At 37.4% G+C, this 20,645-nt stretch overlaps 1 protein-coding gene across 1 annotated transcript; it reads left to right on the top strand.

Moving 5' to 3' along the window:
- Positions 1 to 1,144: 1,144 nt before the first annotated feature.
- Positions 1,145 to 20,645, top strand: CTSS (cathepsin S). Its single transcript, XM_014791781.2, has 8 exons — positions 1,145 to 1,258; positions 2,195 to 2,321; positions 4,925 to 5,047; positions 5,905 to 6,054; positions 7,821 to 8,048; positions 9,074 to 9,239; positions 10,351 to 10,453; positions 20,197 to 20,645. The coding sequence occupies exons 1-8, from the start codon at positions 1,233 to 1,235 to the stop codon at positions 20,294 to 20,296; spliced, it is 1,023 nt and encodes a 340-aa protein (XP_014647267.2). The 5' UTR covers positions 1,145 to 1,232; the 3' UTR covers positions 20,297 to 20,645.

Here is a 20,645-nt window from a genome sequence, read left to right on the forward strand (position 1 = left end):
AAAACTATGAGAAATATATGAGTGTATCTTTATTACACTGGGACAAAGAAAACTTTCTTAAATACACAGAAAGCATAGATCATAAGGTAAAAGCTAAAAAAAAATTTCTTCATCAATATTTTAAAATTCCATATAGAAAAAGTCAACATAAGCAAGAGTAAAAGATACATGAAAGGCTGAGAGATTTTTTAGTATACATAACTGTCAAAGATTAGTAGCCAGAATATATAAAAAAGTTCTTACAAGTCACTAAGAAAAGCAACAATACAATAGAAAAATGAACAAAAGACATGAACAGGCATTTCACAGAAAACTCAAATGGTCAATAAATGTGTGAAGGGCCGGCCCCGTGGCTTGGTGGTTAAGTGAGCGTGCTCCGCTGCTGGTGACCCGGGTTCGGATCCCGGGCTCGCACCGACGCGCTGCTTCTCTGGCCATGCTGAGGCCGCGTCCCACATACAGCAACTAGAAGGATGTGCAGCTATGATACACACCTATCTACTGGGGCTTTGGGGGAAAAAATAAATAAATAAAATCTTTAAAAAATAAAAAATAAAAAAAATAAATGTGTGAAAAGATGCTCAACCTCATTAGTAATTAGGAAAACGCAAATTATAAAAAATGATAGTTTATCTTGCCCCCACCTCTCCCCAGGTAACCACTCTAGCAGTTAAATGTATATAGGTGTTATCTTTTTTTCCATTAATATACTAACACATATTACTATCAATAAAGATATTTTTAATTGATGAACCAAGGAATAGCTGGATAAGAACAGCAGATCGTAGATAAGCTGTGTTAAAAGGAGTAAGACAGGTTTTCCTAGGAAATTGTGGAGGAAGCTGGGATTTTAGGAGCTTAATCCTAATCTCTTCATAACTAAATTTTCCCATCTGAAAATTGGTGTTTTTAGGTAAAGTGAATTAGCAAAATGATGAGGGATTAAAGGGTAAACTTGTGCTGTTCTTATTTTGCTGAGTTTGTTCTATTGATCTCCTCTGCTGGGGGCTCTTTTGGATGGCTTACTGTATCCACTTTGTCTCCAAAACCATAGGGAGGGGGCCGGAGGTCGCTGATCTAGTTAGATTTTAAATGAAACTGAAATGAAAGTTCACTTCCTCCTTGTGGATACCTCACGTGACAAGTTCCAATTTCTTTTTAAAGTTGATTTAACTGGTCTCTTTGCTGCCTTTGCAGTCTTTAGAGAAAGGCCACCTTCAAGCCTTCTTAGTATGGGAGGACCCAATGGTTCCATCACGTACGTACTGTTTGTTCTTTTTCTCTCATTTGGTATTTAAAGAATTCATTTGTGTTTTTAGCTTGCTCTGCCTGCCAGGTTTTATATCCTTGGTTTCAGGAAGTAAACTAAAAAAATCATGTCGCTCAATTTGCCTCTTCTTTTTTTGAAAAGTTAATGTTTGCTTGAACATCTAAGCCTGAGGCTGAAATGTAGTTTTCTTTGGAATATAATTTGAAGATTTACATGGTTAAAATTCCAGCTGTTTTGAATTAGAAAGAAACAGAAAAGAAAATAGAATCCAGTTTGAGGGAGCTAGTAACTGAATTTCCGTTAAAGCCTCTTTGTATTAAATATAGAAGTGGTGTTTTCAAAAGTAGTTAATTGCTTCCTTTGAAATAGATATTTTGATTGTTGGGAAAAAAAGTTAAAAAAATAAAATGACCCAAGGATGTGAAAGCAATACATGGGAGTTGTCTTTTAACTACCTATAAATGTTGTGGATATTTAAATAGACCAGTTAAGAAGAGCTCGTGTATTCAAAAATTATGAAGATAAACTGATTTTTCAAAGGTTTGCCTTCTTAAGGATAATTCTTTTTTTTTCAAAACGAGGAAAGAGGATTTCCCTTGATTAGATTTGTTGGCAAATCCTGTACAGTCCCTGCTTCCCTCCCCACCACAACTCCCCCATCTTCCATGTAAGTTTTGGGAAATATTGGGAAATTTCTGAAAATCATTTTTTAAAGTGCTACTAAGTGTTGAAAGTGGTGTTTCAAACATAAATCTGCAGTTACTCCCTGTGACTATATATCCCAGAAAGTTCCCTTTATAATTCTGATTTGTAATATTCTGTCCCTTTGACAGACTTTGCATTGCTATCTTTTGTTATGAAAAAATATGGTCACAATATATGCAGCTAACAGCTACTCTTCCTATGTTACGTTTCCTTTAACAGAATGAAATGGCTGGTGTGGGCGCTCCTGGTGTGCTCCTCCGCAACAGCACAACCGCATAGAGACACCACTCTGGATCATCACTGGAATCTCTGGAAGAAAACCTATGGCAAACAATACAAGGAAAAGGTAGATGGGATTGCCACTTGTACAGTCTGCTTTTACTTGAGTACCCTGTGCTTTCTTCCCCTCAAAATTATATTCTCACAAGCAGTGTTTTCAATAAATGTTATGCAATCATTTCTTGCCAGATTCTGTTCTCGGTATTAGAGATATGGCAGGAAAAACAAAACAAAGTTCCTGTTTTTATGGAGCTTATATCCTTGTAGGAGAGACAGAAAATAAGTAAATAAATAAGTAGATATATACTATGTTAGATGGTGATAAGTGCAGTAGAGAAAAAGAAAGCAAGGCATGGGGGGTAGAAGGGCCCTGGGTGACAGCTGTGACAGGCTGGGAGTGATCATTCTATATGTATATGTGATAGAATGGTCAGGGAAGGCCTCACACATAGGTAACATTTGAGCAGAGAACTGATAGAAGCCAGGGAGCAAGCAAAGTAGATAACTGGAGTGAAGGTCCCAGGCCAAGGAGAAATGAGTGCATGTTTGAGGGACAAAAAGGCCTTATTTCACACAGAAGAGCTACCAGATGTTTCTTGACTCTCACTTCCCATTTTGTACTTTTGTTTTTATTTCAAAGCACACTTTTTGATCAATTTTAAGACCTTAACCATAGTGCTTCAAATAACTAAGTCCTATAACTACATAATATTTCTGAGTTTGTAAGCAAGTATTATGTACTTACTAATTTGATGTATGATTTTTGCATAAAAATGATACTTTTAGTAGTATGTGCACTGAGTTGTTTTCTTAGTGGTGATGAATTCTCCCCTCACCCACTCCTCTTTAGGACCAGGCCTCTAATTTCAAGGTTGACTAGAGTTAGACGTGCAATCAGCACCCCTGCCTGGTTAAATGAAGGCTATCTTTCTTTCTAATGATTCAAGTCCCTCAGGAGGAATGAAGATGACTTTTGATTAATATCCTACCTTTATAATTTATCTCAAAGTTCACTTCTTTTTTCCTTTCCTATACTTCATTAGATTTATTTTTCTTTCTTTTTTTTTTTTATTTTTTAAAGATTTTATTTATTTATTTTTTCCCCCCAAAGCCCCAGTAGATAGTTGTGTGTCATAGCTGCACATCCTTCTAGTTGCTGTATGTGGGACGCGGCCTCAGCATGGCCGGAGAAGCAGCGCGTCGGTGCGAGCCCGGGATCCGAACCTGGGTCGCCAGCAGTGGAGCGCGCTCACTTAACCACCAAGCCACGGGGCCGGCCCTGATTTATTTTTCTTTATTCCACTTTTTTTCCCTCTAGTGGTTTGGAAGTGTATCTGTACATGTCCATTACTGGGGTAACAGTAAAATCTTAGGGAGAGGAGGCTGCACCCAGACTTATTACCTGGAACCAGGGTCTGGGCCTGGGCTCTAACATTCAACGAAATGAGGCAGAAAAGAGCTGTTGCTGACTGCTTATTGGGCTATGTCTTATTGGAAACCCTGGCCTTGGGGGTGGGGGCGAGGGTCAGCAATTCTACGAGGCACCATGTATATTGTATTCTATGTACATTGCATTCCTTGTAAATGAAGCTCCTGGAGGGCAACTAAATCAACAATCAGAATATGAATTCACTCTGGATAAAATTAAAATAATAGAACCAAAAATTATTTTAAAATAAAACTATACGTAACAGAATAACATCCATACAAATGAACAAGATATTGTGAAATCAATTAGAAATCCAATTAGAAATCTTGGAAATAAAAAATAAAGTCATTGAAATAAGAATCCAATAAAAGGGATAAACTCCAGACTGGAAACAGTTGGATAGAATCAGCAATCTGGAAGATAGTACTGAGGCATTCCACCCAGAAGGCAGCACATAAAAAGAAAAAGGAAAAACTTTGAAAATGTAGGTGAAAGAGATGAAAGAGAGTTTGAGGCTCCAAAATACATCTGATAGAAGTTTTTGAAGAAGAGAATTAGATGGAATGGTAGAGAAGCAATATTTGAAGAGGTACTGGTTGAGAATTTTCTAGATATGAAAGAAAGTCCTGAGTCCACCAGTCAAAAGTACTCTCCCATCAAAAAGAGAGGAAAATAAAGAAACCCACATCCAGACACATGTAATGAAGCTGCAAGACATCAAAGAGAAAGAGAAAAATCACAATAGTTACCAAAGTTAAAAACAGAGGTACAACAATTAGACTGACAACAGACCTCTCCTCTGTAGCAACAGATAACAGAAAGCAATGGAGAAATATCTTCAAATAACTGAAGAAAAATAGCTAGAAATTTATAACCAGCTAAACTGTTTTTCAAGAGTGATGGTAAAAAAAGATATTTTAAAATGACTTATAAAGATTAAGTGAGTTTACCATCTACAAAAGATACTTCAACAATGAGCAGTTTCTAAAAAAATATTTTAGCATATTGAGGAAGTAAATTATGTATATCATAAAATGTTATTAATCACCATCAAAGCAAGTAAGAGCAAGAATTAATATCAATATGCAATCTTCCCAGTTATATTGGATATATTCATTTATTTGCACGCTCCCAGACAGATCCACATTTAGTAGAATGCTCCATAATATGTTGATTTAGATTATAGAGCACTTATTTGTTCAGGATTAAGTATAACTATGTTCTTTTTTCTTATCTTCTAGAATGAGGAGGTAGTACGGCGTCTCATCTGGGAAAAGAATCTAAAATTTGTGATGCTCCACAATCTGGAGCATTCGATGGGAATGCATTCATATGATCTAGGCATGAACCACCTGGGAGACATGGTAGGTAAATTACAAATAATCCCACTTTCATCTCTGAGTAAGCAGGATTTCTGTCTCCCCAAATGCAGTTTGAAGGTAAACAACAAAGGAGAATTATCTACATATGTACAAAGTTAGAAAACAGTGAATTTAAGGACATAAGAATTCATACATATTCCTTATTTAGTCCTACTATAACCACTTTCCTTAACAAATCCCTTCTTTAAAGGAATATTTTAAACTCACAGACTACTATTGTTTTTATTTTTTAATAATTCTGGAAAGCATTGCCCAAAGACTACTCATAATCTTTTGGAGTAAGTTACCATACTTGTGTAAGTCTAAATTGACAATTTAATTTGGTCCGCCTGCTTTCTTAACAGAGGAGTGTGGGTATTTAATATCACAAATAATCTCCCATTAGTTTTTAGATTCTATTCTACCCTACAAAACTTTACCATTGTGGCCAAATTAAAATCATAGTACCCCTTAGAAGGGAACACTCTAGGTAGATTAAATTCCTACTTAAATGCAGGTATCTGTTTTGTAATTCTTTCTCACAAGGAAAACCAATTCAGTCCACTTTTTAGACAGCCCTTTTATAAAATTCTGCCTTGCTTTGAACCAAAAATCCACCTCCCAATAACTTCCAGTTTTTAACATCTTCTTCTTCTCCTTCCCAATGATTAACTAGGATGCTAACACAAAGTGTAAGACTATAGAGACCCAGATAATTCACCCACCAGATAGCAGTAGCTTTGTTAGTCATAACTACCCCTAGTTTTTCTTAGTTATTAAATATATTTACAGTTACAGTTATTAGGATATTAAAAAGAAGGATATAAGTGAAAGCAGATATATATATATTTGCCTTGTAGACCAGTGAAGAAGTGATGTCTTTGATGAGTTCCCTGAGAGTTCCCAGCCAATGGCCGAGAAATGTCACTTACAAGTCAAATCCTAATCAGAAATTGCCTGATTCTCTGGACTGGAGAGAGAAGGGGTGTGTTACTGAAGTGAAATATCAGGTGAGTATTATCATTCCAGGCCTCTGTACCCTAGGTAGAGCTCTCTCTTCCTTAAACACTTAGTCTAACTACATAATCTGGCAGTGAATCTCATAAGTCCCTTATGTTATTTTCTAATTATTTTTGTTTTTCTTGTCTTCCCAACTAAACTGTAAGCTCCTTGAGGACAAAGTATGACCACAGATCATACTTTATTTGTATTCCCCACAGTGCTTAGAACTCCAATGTTTAGAGCCACATAGACAAAAACCATGAACTAAGCAAATAGCTCTTTAAGACAAACTTTTAGTGTTCATGCTATCCATCGACTGCACTGGACCCTCCACCAAGCCAATTGCTTGAGAAACAGTATCCTGTGTGAGAGAATATCAATCAGGAAATTTCTCCCTCCATCTCACTTATGAATTTCAGGGTTGAAAGAGAGGAAAGAACTAGAGCTGAGAGTGGCCTATAAATTGTACCAGTCAAGTTAATTCATGACTAGGCTTGTATCGTTAGAACAAGCATTGCGGGCTTTATAAATTTGTTCCTGTTTTTGTATTTCCTTTAGTTTGCTTGTAAAAAAGAAAAAAAAGCTACAAAAATCCTAAATTAGTTAGGGATACCTAGGGGTAAAATACATGTATCACCTTAGAGGTTAGGGTAAGGGAGACGAATCAAAGTGTTCTGAGCAGCTGCCCCAGCTTGTGACCCATGAAAAACGTAAAAATTAAGAGGTGAATGATACTGCTAATCTTGTATTCTTTTCCACCTTGATATTTTTCTTTCAAATAGTTTTGGGTTTCTTACTGGAGCTTCTCTAAAATAAAATTTTGGGAAGACCCAATAAGCTACTAATTTGGGTGTTAACTATAAATAATTTAAAGAGCTCCTTTTCCTGGGTGCTTGAGTTTTAATGGCTGATTTTGCTTTAACCAAAAGCAAACTGAACTGGCTTCCTTTGGGTAGAGAGCAAAGTGGGATGAGGGGAGAAAAGAGAGAGAACAATTATGATGGGGCTCTGGATCCTCTGCATATTTTAATAACTAAAACAGCTTTGTGTTTTTCTGTTTGTTTATGCTTCCCTGTAAAATATCTTTTGATCAAAAAATTCTGAAGCTAAAAATGTTTGAAAAATGCTAACCTTATGATTCAGGCATCATTTGGCAGGAGGAAGGGTATTTTAGGTCAAGGGAACCATCCCAGCTCCTCTCAAAATCACTTTACTGTAGGCATCTATCTCCCTCACTTATGGGTGAAGATAGCTGGGATTTGGTACATGCTCAGTAAGTACTGTTTCTTAATATATTTGAATATGACTGGGGCCGGCCCCGCGGCTTAGCGATTGAGTGTGCGCGCTCCGCTACTGGCGGCCCGGGTTCAGATCCCGGGCGCGCACCGACGTACCGCTTCTCTGGCCATGCTGAGGCCGTGTCCCACATACAGCAACTAGAAGGATGTGCAGCTATGACATACAACTATCTATTGGGGCTCTGGAGGAATAAATAAATAAATAAAAATAATTATTAAAAATATATATATATTTGAATATGACAATTATGCTCTGAGCTCAGCCATTTACAAATCTTATCAAGGTTAGACCTTGCCTAGAGAACAATCAAGTATTTAGTCTTCATTTCCATTGTCTAAGAAAGGAAATTGTAATGGGGGGAGCTCTTCCTGGAACTACTGACAGGGCTAAATGTTGGGAGTTGCTCAGTTTGTGTTATGGAAGTCATCCTCACTGACTTTCTATGATTGCCTTTGTGACTTTGTCCCTGTTTTAGGGTTCTTGTGGTGCTTGTTGGGCTTTCAGTGCTGTGGGGGCCCTGGAAGCACAGCTGAAGCTGACAACAGGAAAGCTGGTGTCTCTGAGTGCACAGAACCTGGTGGATTGCTCAAGTGAAAGATACGGGAATAAAGGCTGCAATGGTGGCTTCATGACAAGGGCTTTCCAATATATCATCGATAACAATGGCATCGATTCAGAAGCTTCCTATCCCTACAAAGCTATGGTGTGTCACGAGCAAACTTTTTGTGCTGCCCCATGACCTTATGCTATTCCTTGACAGACTGTCCTAAACTGCCACCACGACAGTTGCTTGAGAAGCAGTGTTGTGTGTGAGAGAACCCCTTCAGGAATTCTTAAGTTCTCAAGAGTTCTCTTTCTTATGCAGTAGCCTTCTTAATTTATCAGTGGCACAATGGTTTTAAAGAAGCAAGTAGAATTCATGCTTAAAAATGGATTTTCAGTGAACCTTTCTTAAAATTCTTTCTGTATATCTACTTGGTATTTAAACTTTTTTGTCCTGCAGTCTCCCATGCTCAACTTTATTCTCAGATCATGAACCACATCATTCTTCTACCTACTAAAAAGCCAAATAATACTCTACTCCTCCTCACAGGTTCATTACATATTTTGTTAAACAATAAGTAATATATCCACATTACAGAAAATTTAGAAAAGATAAAAAATACCACTCAAAAACCTCCCACTTTAACCACTATTATTTTGGTTTATTTCTTTCAAGTTCTTTTTCCTATTAACCATTAAAAAACACAGTTGTAAACACAACAAACATGAATTTGTAACTTCCCCTTTCCCATCTGAAATATACTCTGTTTTCCAGAATATATGGTCTTTATAAACTGTCACATAAACTGCAGATCATCTTGCAGGCATTATATCATCAAAAAGATTTTAAAGCTCTAGTCTAGAGTTTATGATCTTTATGTAGCATTCTCTTACAATCCACCTCAGAGTCTGAGGGACATTATCCTGGCAACTTTTACATGTATGAAGATGTTCACAATTTAAAACAATAGAATAGTTCTGTATTTCTTCTGTTATTGATGAAATGTGGAATTGTTAGGGTTTGGAAGATTTTATTTTCCTTTCTTTAAAAGGAGGAAGGAGCTTTAGACACTTGAAAAGGCTAAATGAGGAAAGAAAACATATTTGAAACCCAGACTTAAGATATTGGTAATTTAAAAAGGAAGTTGAAGTATACTTCTTTATCTGACTTATACTTTTTTGCAGGATGGAAAGTGCCAGTATGCCTCAAAAAATCGAGCTGCCACATGTTCAAAGTATACTGAACTTCCCTTTGGCAGTGAAGATGCCTTGAAAGAAGCTGTGGCCAATAAAGGACCTGTTTCTGTTGCTATAGATGCAAGCCATCCTTCTTTCTTCCTCTACAAAAGTGGTAAAAATTCAGATATATTATCCACTTATTATATGCTGCCATTGCACAATAAGACTATTATCCTTCCCTATCACTCCACCTCTGAATGCTTAGATTAGGCTAAACAGAATTCTCCATTTCATATATGTATTTTATACCCAGTTCTAATTAGTAAAGTAATACTTATCAAAGTTTACTAACACTACATGCCAAGCACTATGCTAAATTCTTTCTGTGCATTATCTCATTTAATCCTCACAATAACCCTATTTTACAGATGAAAAAACCAAGTCTTAGATGGGTTAACATGCCTAAAGTCACACACTCTGAAAGTGGTCAGCTGAGATTAGAAACTGGGCTATTTTCTCAGAGCCTGTGCTCCTAACCACTGTAGCCACTGTGTTCTGTAGGTGTAGCACAGTAGTGTGCAAGGAGGGACCCACGAAGGGTATGTCATTGTAGTAGACAAAGTAGAAGGTTATAGTCTTGTTTTTTGTTTTTGTTTTTGTTATTTTTTGGTGAGGAAGATTAGCCCTGAGCTAACATCCGTTTTTTCGCTTATGAAGATTGGCCCTGGGCTAACATCAGTGCCCATCTTCCTCTACTTTATATGTGGGACGCCTGCCACAGCATGGCTTGATAAGCAGTGCATTGGTCCAGGGATCCAAACCTGCAAACCCCGGGCCACTGAAGCAGAATGTGCAAACTTAACCACTATGCCACTGGGCCGGCCCCTATAACCTTTTTTAAAACCTCACCTTAAAGAGCATTTAAACTAGTAAAGGATGAAAATGTATGGAACAAATAATTTAGGAATAGATACAAAGAAATACAATAACTGACTGTATATAAGTTAAAAAATAATTAGAAAAAGGTGGCAGCTTATCAAAGAAGATTTCTGAGGGAACTGTGATTGGATTGATGCCAAACTTGGCAAGAAAACTGACAAATATAGCATTGAAGGCAAAGAATTATGAACTCTAAAGAGTTTAAACATGAGAGTATATTTTCCCAACATTTAGCTAACCTTGCCATTCATCCAAAACAATCTAATAAAAGTAACAACATTTTCAAATGTCCTTCATTGTCACATACCATTTACTCTTTTTCTCCATCTATATTTTATTCTCAGGTGTCTACTATGACCCATCCTGTACTCAGACTGTGAATCATGGTGTCCTAGTGGTTGGCTATGGTAACCTTAATGGGAAAGACTACTGGCTTGTGAAAAACAGGTAATATATTTGCACTTTAATGTATATTTAATTAAAATCAGGAATTTGAGGGAGCCTCAGCAAATGCTTTCTTGTGATGATGATGATCATGATCTTGACAATGATAAACATTTATAGCTTCTTATAAAGTGACATTCTAAATTACTCAGTGCCCCCATTTCTTCACTTCCGTTTCTACCTTCAGCACTTTGTTTTCATGACTTATCTTCTACAACACTTCTCTGATCATTCCTTCTAGGTCTCCTTTATGAATACTTATTCCTCTGCTTAGCCCTCAAATGTTGGTCTTTCCTCCAGAGCTCCATCCTCTGCCCATTATTCCTCCTATTCTACATTTTTCTTGGGTACCATCATTCCATTCTTATGATTTTAGCTATAATCAATGCTAAAGGGCCTTCAAATCTCTAGCTGTAGCTCTGACCTCTGCCCTGAACTTCAGAGTTATTTATCTAAATATATCCACCTCCATGTATCATAGTTTCTCCAAACTCAGAATGTCCAAGTAATTCAGTACCTTCTCCACTATATTGTTCCTCCTCCAGAACTTCCCACTTCAGTAAACAGCAACACTGCACAACATAGTCATCCAATTAGATACAGTGGATTTCTCTTAGATCCCTCCAGATCCAACCAAGGAACAAGTCAAACTAATTTCACCTCAGATCTGTCCTTGATTCTGTCTCTTCTCCATTTCTTCTATTATTGCTCTAGTTAAGACATCTCTTGTCTGCACTATTCCTATAGCCTTCTAACTGTTCTCCTTTCACTCTCAAATCCGTCTTTCATACTACTTCCAAACTGCTTTGTCTAAAATATGAGTCTAGGCTTATAACTCTTCTACTTAGTACCACTCAGTGTAAAATTAATGTTCCCTAGTAGAGAAGACAAGTCATCTGTGTTGTGGTCCCTACCTGCCTTGCCAGCCTCAACTCCTGGCACTTGTCTCACACTTTTCATTCTAGTTATATTGAACCATACACAGTTATAGTTTCCATACATATCATCTGATCTTTAATATCTTCATAGCTTGGTTATGCTGTTCCGCTGCCTGGAATATCCTTTCTCCTCACTTGGTTTATTCCTCCTCTTCCTTCAAAGCCAGCTCAGACATTATCTATACCAGAGAGTTTTCCCTGAATCCTTGGTCTGGGTAACATGTCTTTTTTCTATGCTCCCCAAATGTCCTATGCATACTGGAATATTTTATACTTTATATTTAAGTTATATGTTTACCTATCTATCACTCCACTATTCTGTATGTGACTTTGGAGTAGAGATTATGTCTTGTCTTTGTATCCTCGGCACAGTATGTGGCACCTAACGGCCCCTCAAGGCATGAATTAGCTGACATCTATATAATCCATAAACAAAAGGAATGTAGCTTCTAGAGGGAAAGAAGAGAGGAAATATGAAAAGTTGAGACTTAAGCACGTTTAAAGTTTCTCCTTGTATTAGTTTTCCAGGGCTCCTGTAACAAAGTCACCACAAACTGAGTGGCTTAAACAACAAACATTTATTGTCTCATGGTTCTAGAGGTTAGATCAAGGTTGATAGGGTTGGTTCCTTCTGAGGGCTGTGAGGAAGAAAATTTTCAATGCCTTTCCCCTAGTTTCTGAAGGTTTGCTGACAATCTTTGGCTTTCTTTGGCTTGTAGAAGCATCACCTCAATCTCTGCCTTCATTTCTACAAGACTTTCTCTCTGTATGCACGTCTGTCTCTAGCAATTTTCCCTTTTTATAAGATACCAGTCATATTGGATTAGGGCCCACCCTAATGACCTCATCTTAACTAAATATATCTGCAATGACCCTATTTCCAAATAAGGTCACATTCTGAGTTACTAGGAGTTAGGATTCCAACACGTAAATGTGGGGGGACACAATTCAACACATAACACCCCTCAAATCTTTACTGGAAATACATAGTCTAAAAATTATAAGCAAAGAAAAAGGTGCTTCTCTACCTTTTTCATGTCTGGCACACATAGAAGATGATAATATTTATATGACCCATTGGGAAAGTAGTTGAGGGGATCAATATCTTGGTTCACTTGTAGCCCACTCACAACACTGAACAGCTTGGGTCTAGACCAGTGATAGCTTTTTTAAAGATTTTTTATTTATTCAGTTTTTTCCCCCCAAAGCCCCAGTAGATAGTTGTATGTCATAGGTTCACATCCTTCTAGTTGCTGTACGTGGGACCCGGCCTCACGTTGGACGGAGAAGTGGTGCCTCGGGGTGCTCCCGGGATCCGAACCCGGGCCGCCAGCATCAGAGCGCGTGCACTTAACCGCTAAGCCACGGAGCCGGCCCGCAGTGATAGCTTTTTTAAATGAAGCAATACTTTCATTTATATCTTGTTGACTCCCTACAGTAGGTGTTCTAAATTCCCTTCTCCACTGAAACTTCTCTTCTTGAAGATCATCTATATCTTTTAGTATTTAAATTCAAAACCTCTAAGTGCGCGCACCGCTACTGGTGGCCCAGGTTCGCATCCCGGGCGCACACAGACACACTGCTTCTCTGGCCATGCTGAGGCCGCGTCCCACATACAGCAACTAGAAGGATGTGCAACTATGACATACAACTATCTACTGGGGCTTTGGGGAAGGAAAAAAAAAGGAGGAGGATTGGCAATAGATGTTAGCTCAGAGCCAGTCTTCCTCAGCAAAAAAAAAACAGGAGGATTAGCACGGATGTTAGCTCAGGGCTGATCTCCTTCACAAAATAAATAAATAAATAAATAAATAAACAAATTCAAAACCTCTTCTCAGCACTTATTCATTCAACAAGCATTTACTAGGCAACTACAATGTGACAGGCATTATCTAGGCCCTGGAGATACAAAAATTAATAAGAAATCATCTTCTCCTGAAGGAGCTCACAGTCCAATGCAGAATTGGATATATTTTTAAACAATAAAATACAACACATCATGGTATAATGATATATGTCTAAATGGCTATGGGACCATAAGGAGGAGATGCCTAACTCCTAAAGCTCCTAGAGAAGGCGCTACTTGCACTGAGTTTTCAGATGAGTGGAATTGTTCTTGTGTTGGAGAAGGAAAATCAGTTGCCCAACGACCCAAAAAGTATAAGCAATGGCACAGAAATGTGAAAGATTTCTCTGCTTTGTAAACTCTCTACTGCATTTATTTCTATGACATCTATGACATAGCACTGTCCTGACTCATTTTGCTATATCAACTTTAACCTTATTTCTTAGATTATTTTCTTCTACCTGTCCTTACATGTGGTATAGCTCTAACTCTGGCTTAACCAAAGCAAACTCATTTGTTCCCTGAGTTTGAACTATTGCCATTATGTGGATGACATCCAGTTCACAGTCTCTAAAAATGACCTCTCTACTAAGCGACAGACTTCCATGTCCAACTTCTAACTTGACAGCTCTGCTTGAAAAGACCAAATTCCCCCCTCACCTACCCTACTACCACTAAGAACTCTCTCTCTCTCTTTCTCACACACACACATACACATACACACACCTCTCTCTTTCCCTCAAGTTTAAAATCAAATTTCCTCTCTCCCTCCATCCCAACTCCCCTTCTATCTTCCATCCCTGAAAAGGATTTTAGAATAAACTCAATGGGAAATCATTCCCTATTTTGGGTAATACATCACCATCTTCAGATTATTAAAGCCTTGGTATCATCTTGGGCTCTCCTTTCTCTCCCTTAACCCACACAGCCCTGTCCATTCGGCCTCTGAATCATACTTTATATGTATTTTCTCTTTTCCATTCCTAATGGCCCTGCTTTAATTCAGATTCCATTGTCACCCAGCTATGGAAGTATCTTCTTAAAATATAAGTCATGTGCCTCATGGTCAAAAATTCTAAATAGTTTACCATTGTCATCAAAATAAAGTCCAAACTCCTGGCTAGGCATTCAAGGTTCTTCATTATCTAGCTTCCAGTGTAGCTTTCCAAACTCTTCTTTCACTATAACTTAAGCATCCATACTCACACTCTGGCCACAGTGAACTACTTACTAATCATTCCCTAAGTTTACAGATACTTAGCTATTTCTATTTCTTTACTTATGCTGTTTCATCTTTCTGAAATGCCCGTAAGCCCGTTGCTGCCTATAGAAATCCTACCTGTCTATGGTGAAATGGGCACTCTCATACCTTCTGGTAGAACAGTAAATTGTTACAATCCTTCTTGAAAGCAATTTGATAATATGAATCAAGAACTTTTTAAATGTTCACATTTGTTGTCCAATTATTTCCATTTCTTGGCATCTATATGAAGAAAATAATCCTAAATATAGGGAAAACTTCATACCTAATTTATGTAAATTGTAGCATTCTTCTTTAATAGTGAAAACTAGCAAGCAACCAAAAATGCCTAACAATAGAGATGATATTAAATAAACTATGACATAATCAACTCTATGTATTAGAAATTATGTTTATTCAGACTATTACTAATAACCTAATAAAATACTTTGAATATATGTTTCAATGGAAAAATACATATAAATACAAAATTTATATACAATATAAGCATTAAATTAAAAATAGTATGCCCAATTTCTCTGATGTATGTTATACTAAAGGACCAGAAGGAATTATACAAAATGTTAATAATGGTTGTCTTTGTTTACCTTTATGTATTTTCAAAATTGTCTTTAGTAAGCAACTTATTACTTTTAAAATGAAAAGAATACCTCATTAAAAATCCTTTTCATTCCTTAGAACCTACCTCAAATGCTATCTCCTCCATACCCCATACATTTACTCAGAATTGTTTGTCTAACTTCTAAGTTTTAGCAATGCTTTACAAATTTAATTTTAGTGTTTAACACATTGTGCCTTGTGTTATAGTTATTTCTGTAAATCATGCTCCATTCACTAGAATATAAACTTCTTAAAGGTAGAATAGTCTCTTGTTCATTTTTGCACCTTCACTCATACATTGATTCAACAAACATATTGAGTACCTATTACGTGCCAAGCACAGTGCGAGGCACTGTGGGGATATGGCAATGAAAAATACAGCCTTTCCATCATGCTTCAAGGTACTCATAGTCTGATGGAGTCAGGGAAACAGTAGGTGCATGTACAGACCACTGCAATAGAATGTAATAAACACTAAGGCAGAGGTATGCATAGACTGCAGTGGAAGCACAGAAGAAGAGTACTTGGCCTAGCCTGGGGAGTCAGGGGAGGCCTTTTACCTGGGTTATTTGACTGAATTTTGAAGGACAAGAAGGAATTAACCAGGTGAAAAAGGGCAATCAGAGCAAAGGAAGCTAAATGTGCAAAAGCCCAGAGGTGAGAGAAAGTGAGTGAGTTAAGGGAACTGCATGTTCTTTTATAAAGGTTGTAGTATAAGGTGCCTGTTAGAGAGAAATGCAAGATAGAAAGGGACCAAATTATGAAAAACCACAGTGACTGCTGCCACTAAGTCCTAACAAGGAGAGACTGGACATGAACATGAATTCCAGGCTCCACAGAGGTTGACTCAAACTAAAATCCTCTTAGATCGTCAAATTTGTTCTTATTGATCTCTCCTACTGCACTTCACACTCGGAATAAAACCCATGACCTATAAAAGCATGACAGTATCTGGCCTCAGCCTGTCTCTCCAACCATCTCTCCAAGTACTTCCCCCTCTCTCAGCTCCAGGTATGCTAGCCTTGTTGCTATTTCTCAGACTCACCAAGCTTATTCCCAGCTTTCTTCCCAGATCTTGCATCAATTGCACCTTCACTTTACTTAGGTCTTTGGTCAAATATTTCATCAGAGAAGCATTCTCTGACTCCTCCATCTAAAATGTAGCCCTGGCCCAGTCCAGTGGTATAGTGGTTAAGTTCACGCACTCTGCTGTGGTGACCTGGGGTTCGCAGGTTCGGATCCCGGGCATGGACCTATGCACTGCTTATCAAGCCATGCTGTCGCAGGCGTCCCACCTATAAAGTAGAGGAAGGTGGGCACAGATGTTAGCTCAGGGCCAATCTTCCTCACCAAAATAAATAAATAAATGAATGAATAAATAAATAAATAAATAAATAAATAAATAAAATGTAGCCCTGACTCCCAACACTCTGTATCTCCTTACCATGCTTTATTTTTCTTTATAATACTTATCATATCATATCGTATTATTTATTTCTTTGTTTACTGTATGTTTCCCCTATAGAATGTAGGCTTTAAAAAGACTTGTCTATCTTGTTTACCTGCATAATCCTAATGCCTAGAATAGTGTCTGACTCAGCATAAGAAGCTCAGGACTGAAATTTATTACAAAGGAAATTGATGTATATTTTAGAAGGAATGTCTAATAAGTTAGCAGTCTATAATATGCAGGGAGAAGAAGGTGACCAACCATCCTGCTTTGTCAAAGACTAAGGGGTTTCCAGGCCACAGGACTTTCTTTTTAAAGCCAGGAAAGTCCCAGACAAACTGAGACTGTTGGTTACCCTAGAAAAAGGCTATGTTTTTTTAAAAAGTGGATGGATTCTACTTGAGTCCAATCAGATGGACTCATCCTTGGATAATAATAAAATTGGCTACCTCTACTTAGTGAGCATTTACTAGGTACAGACACTGTGCAAGTACTTTAAATACATTTTATCATTTTTAATTTTTAGGGTAATCTATGAGATAGGCATTTTATCCCCACAATACAGAACAGGCAACTCCTGATACTGAGAGAGTTAAGAAATTTGCCCAAAGTTGAACAGTTTGAGTGAAAGGGCTATAGAGTTAATAAAAATAAACAACTTGGTAAGGACTGGAATGAACATTTGGAGCAGACCTTGTACAGTTCTGAAGGTAAGAATTTGTCCTCAGATATTTATTTAGCTTGAGATTGAGATTGTGTATGTGTGTGTGTGTGTGTGAGGAAGATTAGCCCTGAGCTAACATCCATTGCCAATCCTCCTCTTTTTGCTGAGGAAGATTGGCCCTGGGCTAACATCCGTGCCCATCTTCCTCTACTTTATACATGGGACGCCTGCCACAGCATGGCTTGATGATTGGTGTGTAGGTCCATGCCTGAGATCTGAACCTGCAAACGCCGGGCCGCTGTAGCCGAGTGTGTGAACTTAACCACTATGCAGCCGGGCAAGCTTTTAGTTGTATTTTTTTTTTTTTTTTTTTTTGGTGAGGAGATCAGCCCTGTGCTAACATCTGCCAATCCTCCTCTTTTTTTGCTGAAGAAGACTGGCCCTGGGCTAACATCCGTGCCCATCTTCCTCTACTTTATATGGGATGCCGCCACAGCACGGCCTGCCAAGCAGTGCGTCAGTGCGCGCCCAGGATCCGAACCAGCAAACCCCGGGCCACCGCAGTGGAGCATGCACCCAACTGCCTGCGCCACTGGGCCAGCCCCTAATTAGTTGTATTCTTTAAGGGAGGATTAGCAGGACTCAGTCAAAAAGAGGTCTGGGATCTTCTACTAAGTTTGGGATAGTTGATCTTGGTCTATACAGCTGGGAATGGAAAAGTAAGTCATCTAGATATTGAATGGGATCTGGGACTCCTAGATCTCCCTGACTGAATTCATACTACTAGTAATAAGAGCCTCAATTCAACTTTCATTACCAAAACTTAGGTCCAAACTCAGTTCATCTAAAATTTTTTGCCTATTTTTTAAGGCAATGAAATAACTATATAAGATAAGTAAGATAGAGTTAGATATGATTTATGTAAGATCCTGGGTGTTCTGGTCTGAATTTCATTCCCCATACTACCTCACTCACACGAATAATGTAGGGATAGGGATAGTATAAAAGTTAGAGTAGGCTTTGGAGTAAAACAATCCTAGATTTGAACCCTGGCTTCACAATTTACCATTTGTGTGACTTTGCACAAGCCACTTTGCCACTCTGCCCATTTTTCTCTTTAGTAAAAAGACGATAATACCCAGGTTGATGATTAAGTGAGATAATATATTTAAGCTGCTTGGCACAGAGTAAGCACTCCATAAACGGCGGCTGTTAATATTAATAATAGCTTGGCCAGAATTTATTATTATTGCTTTTGCTTATCAAATTGGATACTGAAAGAGCACCATATCCACTGATAAGAGGTGACAGTGGAGTCTGGATTTTATTCTGAAGGAATTGGAGAGGCATGAAAGGATTTTAGGCAGGGGAGTGGCAATAAATGAAAGAAATCAAAAACAGAGCGCATGAAAGAGTTTAAGAAGGAATGACCAGAGAAAGAAGAGAAAATCAGGACACGGCAGTATCTTAAAGCCAAGAGAAGTGAGGTGGAAGTAGACCACCGTGTTGAATGGTATGAGAGAGAAAAATAAGACCTGAAAAGTGTCCAGTGAATGGCTAACATATAGAACATTTAAGGCCTATGAAAGCACAGCCGATTTAAATTATACCACTTGTCTTCCTGCAATCAACCTGTACTTAGTTTCTCCACTGCAAGCAAAAACACAATCTTCCTTTGAGTCCTGAGCAAAAATTTGCAACAGCTTCCCTTTGCCTATGGAATTAAACTACCATTTCCTTAGTCTACTATTCTAAGCTCTTCATATCATGGCCCCAAACCAACTTTCTATCTTCTTTTCCTACCACTCCCCTAAAGACATACAATTTTCCTTTCAACTAAATTTCTTGCTGCTCTCCAAATACAAACACAATAAGCATTTTCTCAATTTCATGCTTTTATTTATATCCTAGTTATAGCACTTCACGAATTCTGCCTCATATTATAATTATTTGTATACCTATAATTATAAAATCTCAGAATCATAAAGAACTTCAGAAATCATTTCTCTTACAAGGATTTTGTCAGTTTTTTCACTAGTCTGGGGCAAAGTGAGAAAAATAAGAATATTTTGGTGAATCTTTCATAAATCTAAATTTATTTGACTCAAAGGACTTAAAGGACTTAAATTAGAGATTATGTCCTCTGAAATTTTGTTTTTGCTGTCAAAATGTCCTTTCTTTTACGACATGATAGTGATAATAAAGATTACTTTTTTTTTTATGTTGGTACTTGCTAATTTAAAAATTGGTAACTTTATGTCAATCTGCAAAATTTTGAAAAAATTCTCAAAGTCCATGAAATCAAAAAGTGGGAGAACCATTGATCTCTTCTAACCCTTATCTGACCCATGAATTCCCTCTGCAACATCTCTGACAAGTTATGCAACCTCTGACTGAACAATTCCAGTGCCAGGGAGCTCACCTCCTCCCAAAGTAGCATATTCCATTTTTTAACTGTGAGAAAGTCTTATCTCACTCAGCTCCACTTCTAGGTCAAAAAGCTGTTTGAGAGCTGCACTTTTTATGGCTTACTTTAGAATTCCCTGCCCTATGCCTTTTCCATAGTAGTCGCTCAAAAATATTTCTTAATTGACATTCACTAAAGGAATTTAAGTTTGATAGAAAATCATTACCTATGATCCTATTATGCAGAAACATTTAGAGATGGGGCCTTAGAAAGGATAATAATACTCTTTTCCTGCAGAAGACATATTTACAAAGTAGGAGGATTAAAGGTTTGGCATGGACCTTATATTGTTTTTCTTAGGTATTAAGTCTATTCATCAATATAGAACCAAAGCCTTTCAAACTATCTTTGAAAATTGCCTAAAAACCCTGGGGAAATTATTATATTATTTTGTTCTAATTTTATATTACAGCTTTTCATATATAATCACTTTAGGAGAAAAACAATCTAAGAGATAAAAAGGTGACAATATGCTTTGATTGTATTCATTTGTAATTTTGTGTTATTTCTTTTTCTAAAGCTGGGGCCTCAACTTTGGTGACAAAGGATATATTCGGATGGCAAGAAACAGTGGAAATCATTGTGGGATTGCTAGTTTTCCCTCTTACCCAGAAATCTAGAGGATCTCTTCATTTTCAAACAAGTCAAGAAAGATAAAACACTTTCTCTTAACCTAATTTTACCTGCTGTAACTAGTACAAATGTGTGTCATGATCAATGTATATTTATTGTACTAACAGAAAATATAGTTCGATTCATCTACTTTTTTAACTTTACAGATCTTGGAAAAAAGTCTGCTAAGTAAGTTAATAATATACTACAGATATTACTGGATGAGAATTGATCAACAAAAGAGAATCTGTCATGTTTGTCATTGTCTTATTTTGCACTTTTTGTCTTTTTAAGTCCCCTAATATCCTTTGGTAACTTGATGGCATATAAATGCTTAATAAATATCTGTCCTTTCAA

The sequence above is a fragment of the Ceratotherium simum genome, chromosome 2, assembly GCF_057802395.1.
Source record: "Ceratotherium simum simum isolate JZ-2026a chromosome 2, ASM5780239v1, whole genome shotgun sequence".
Taxonomy (NCBI): Eukaryota; Metazoa; Chordata; class Mammalia; order Perissodactyla; family Rhinocerotidae; genus Ceratotherium; species Ceratotherium simum.

Coding starts and splice junctions, on each gene's coding strand:
- CTSS (XM_014791781.2), top strand. CDS start 1,233: ATGGGAGGACCCAATGGTTCCATCAC. Junction 5,048..5,904: donor TGAACCACCTGGGAGACATG/GTAGGTAAATTA, acceptor TTTGCCTTGTAG/ACCAGTGAAGAAGTGATGTC. Junction 6,055..7,820: donor TTACTGAAGTGAAATATCAG/GTGAGTATTATC, acceptor TCCCTGTTTTAG/GGTTCTTGTGGTGCTTGTTG.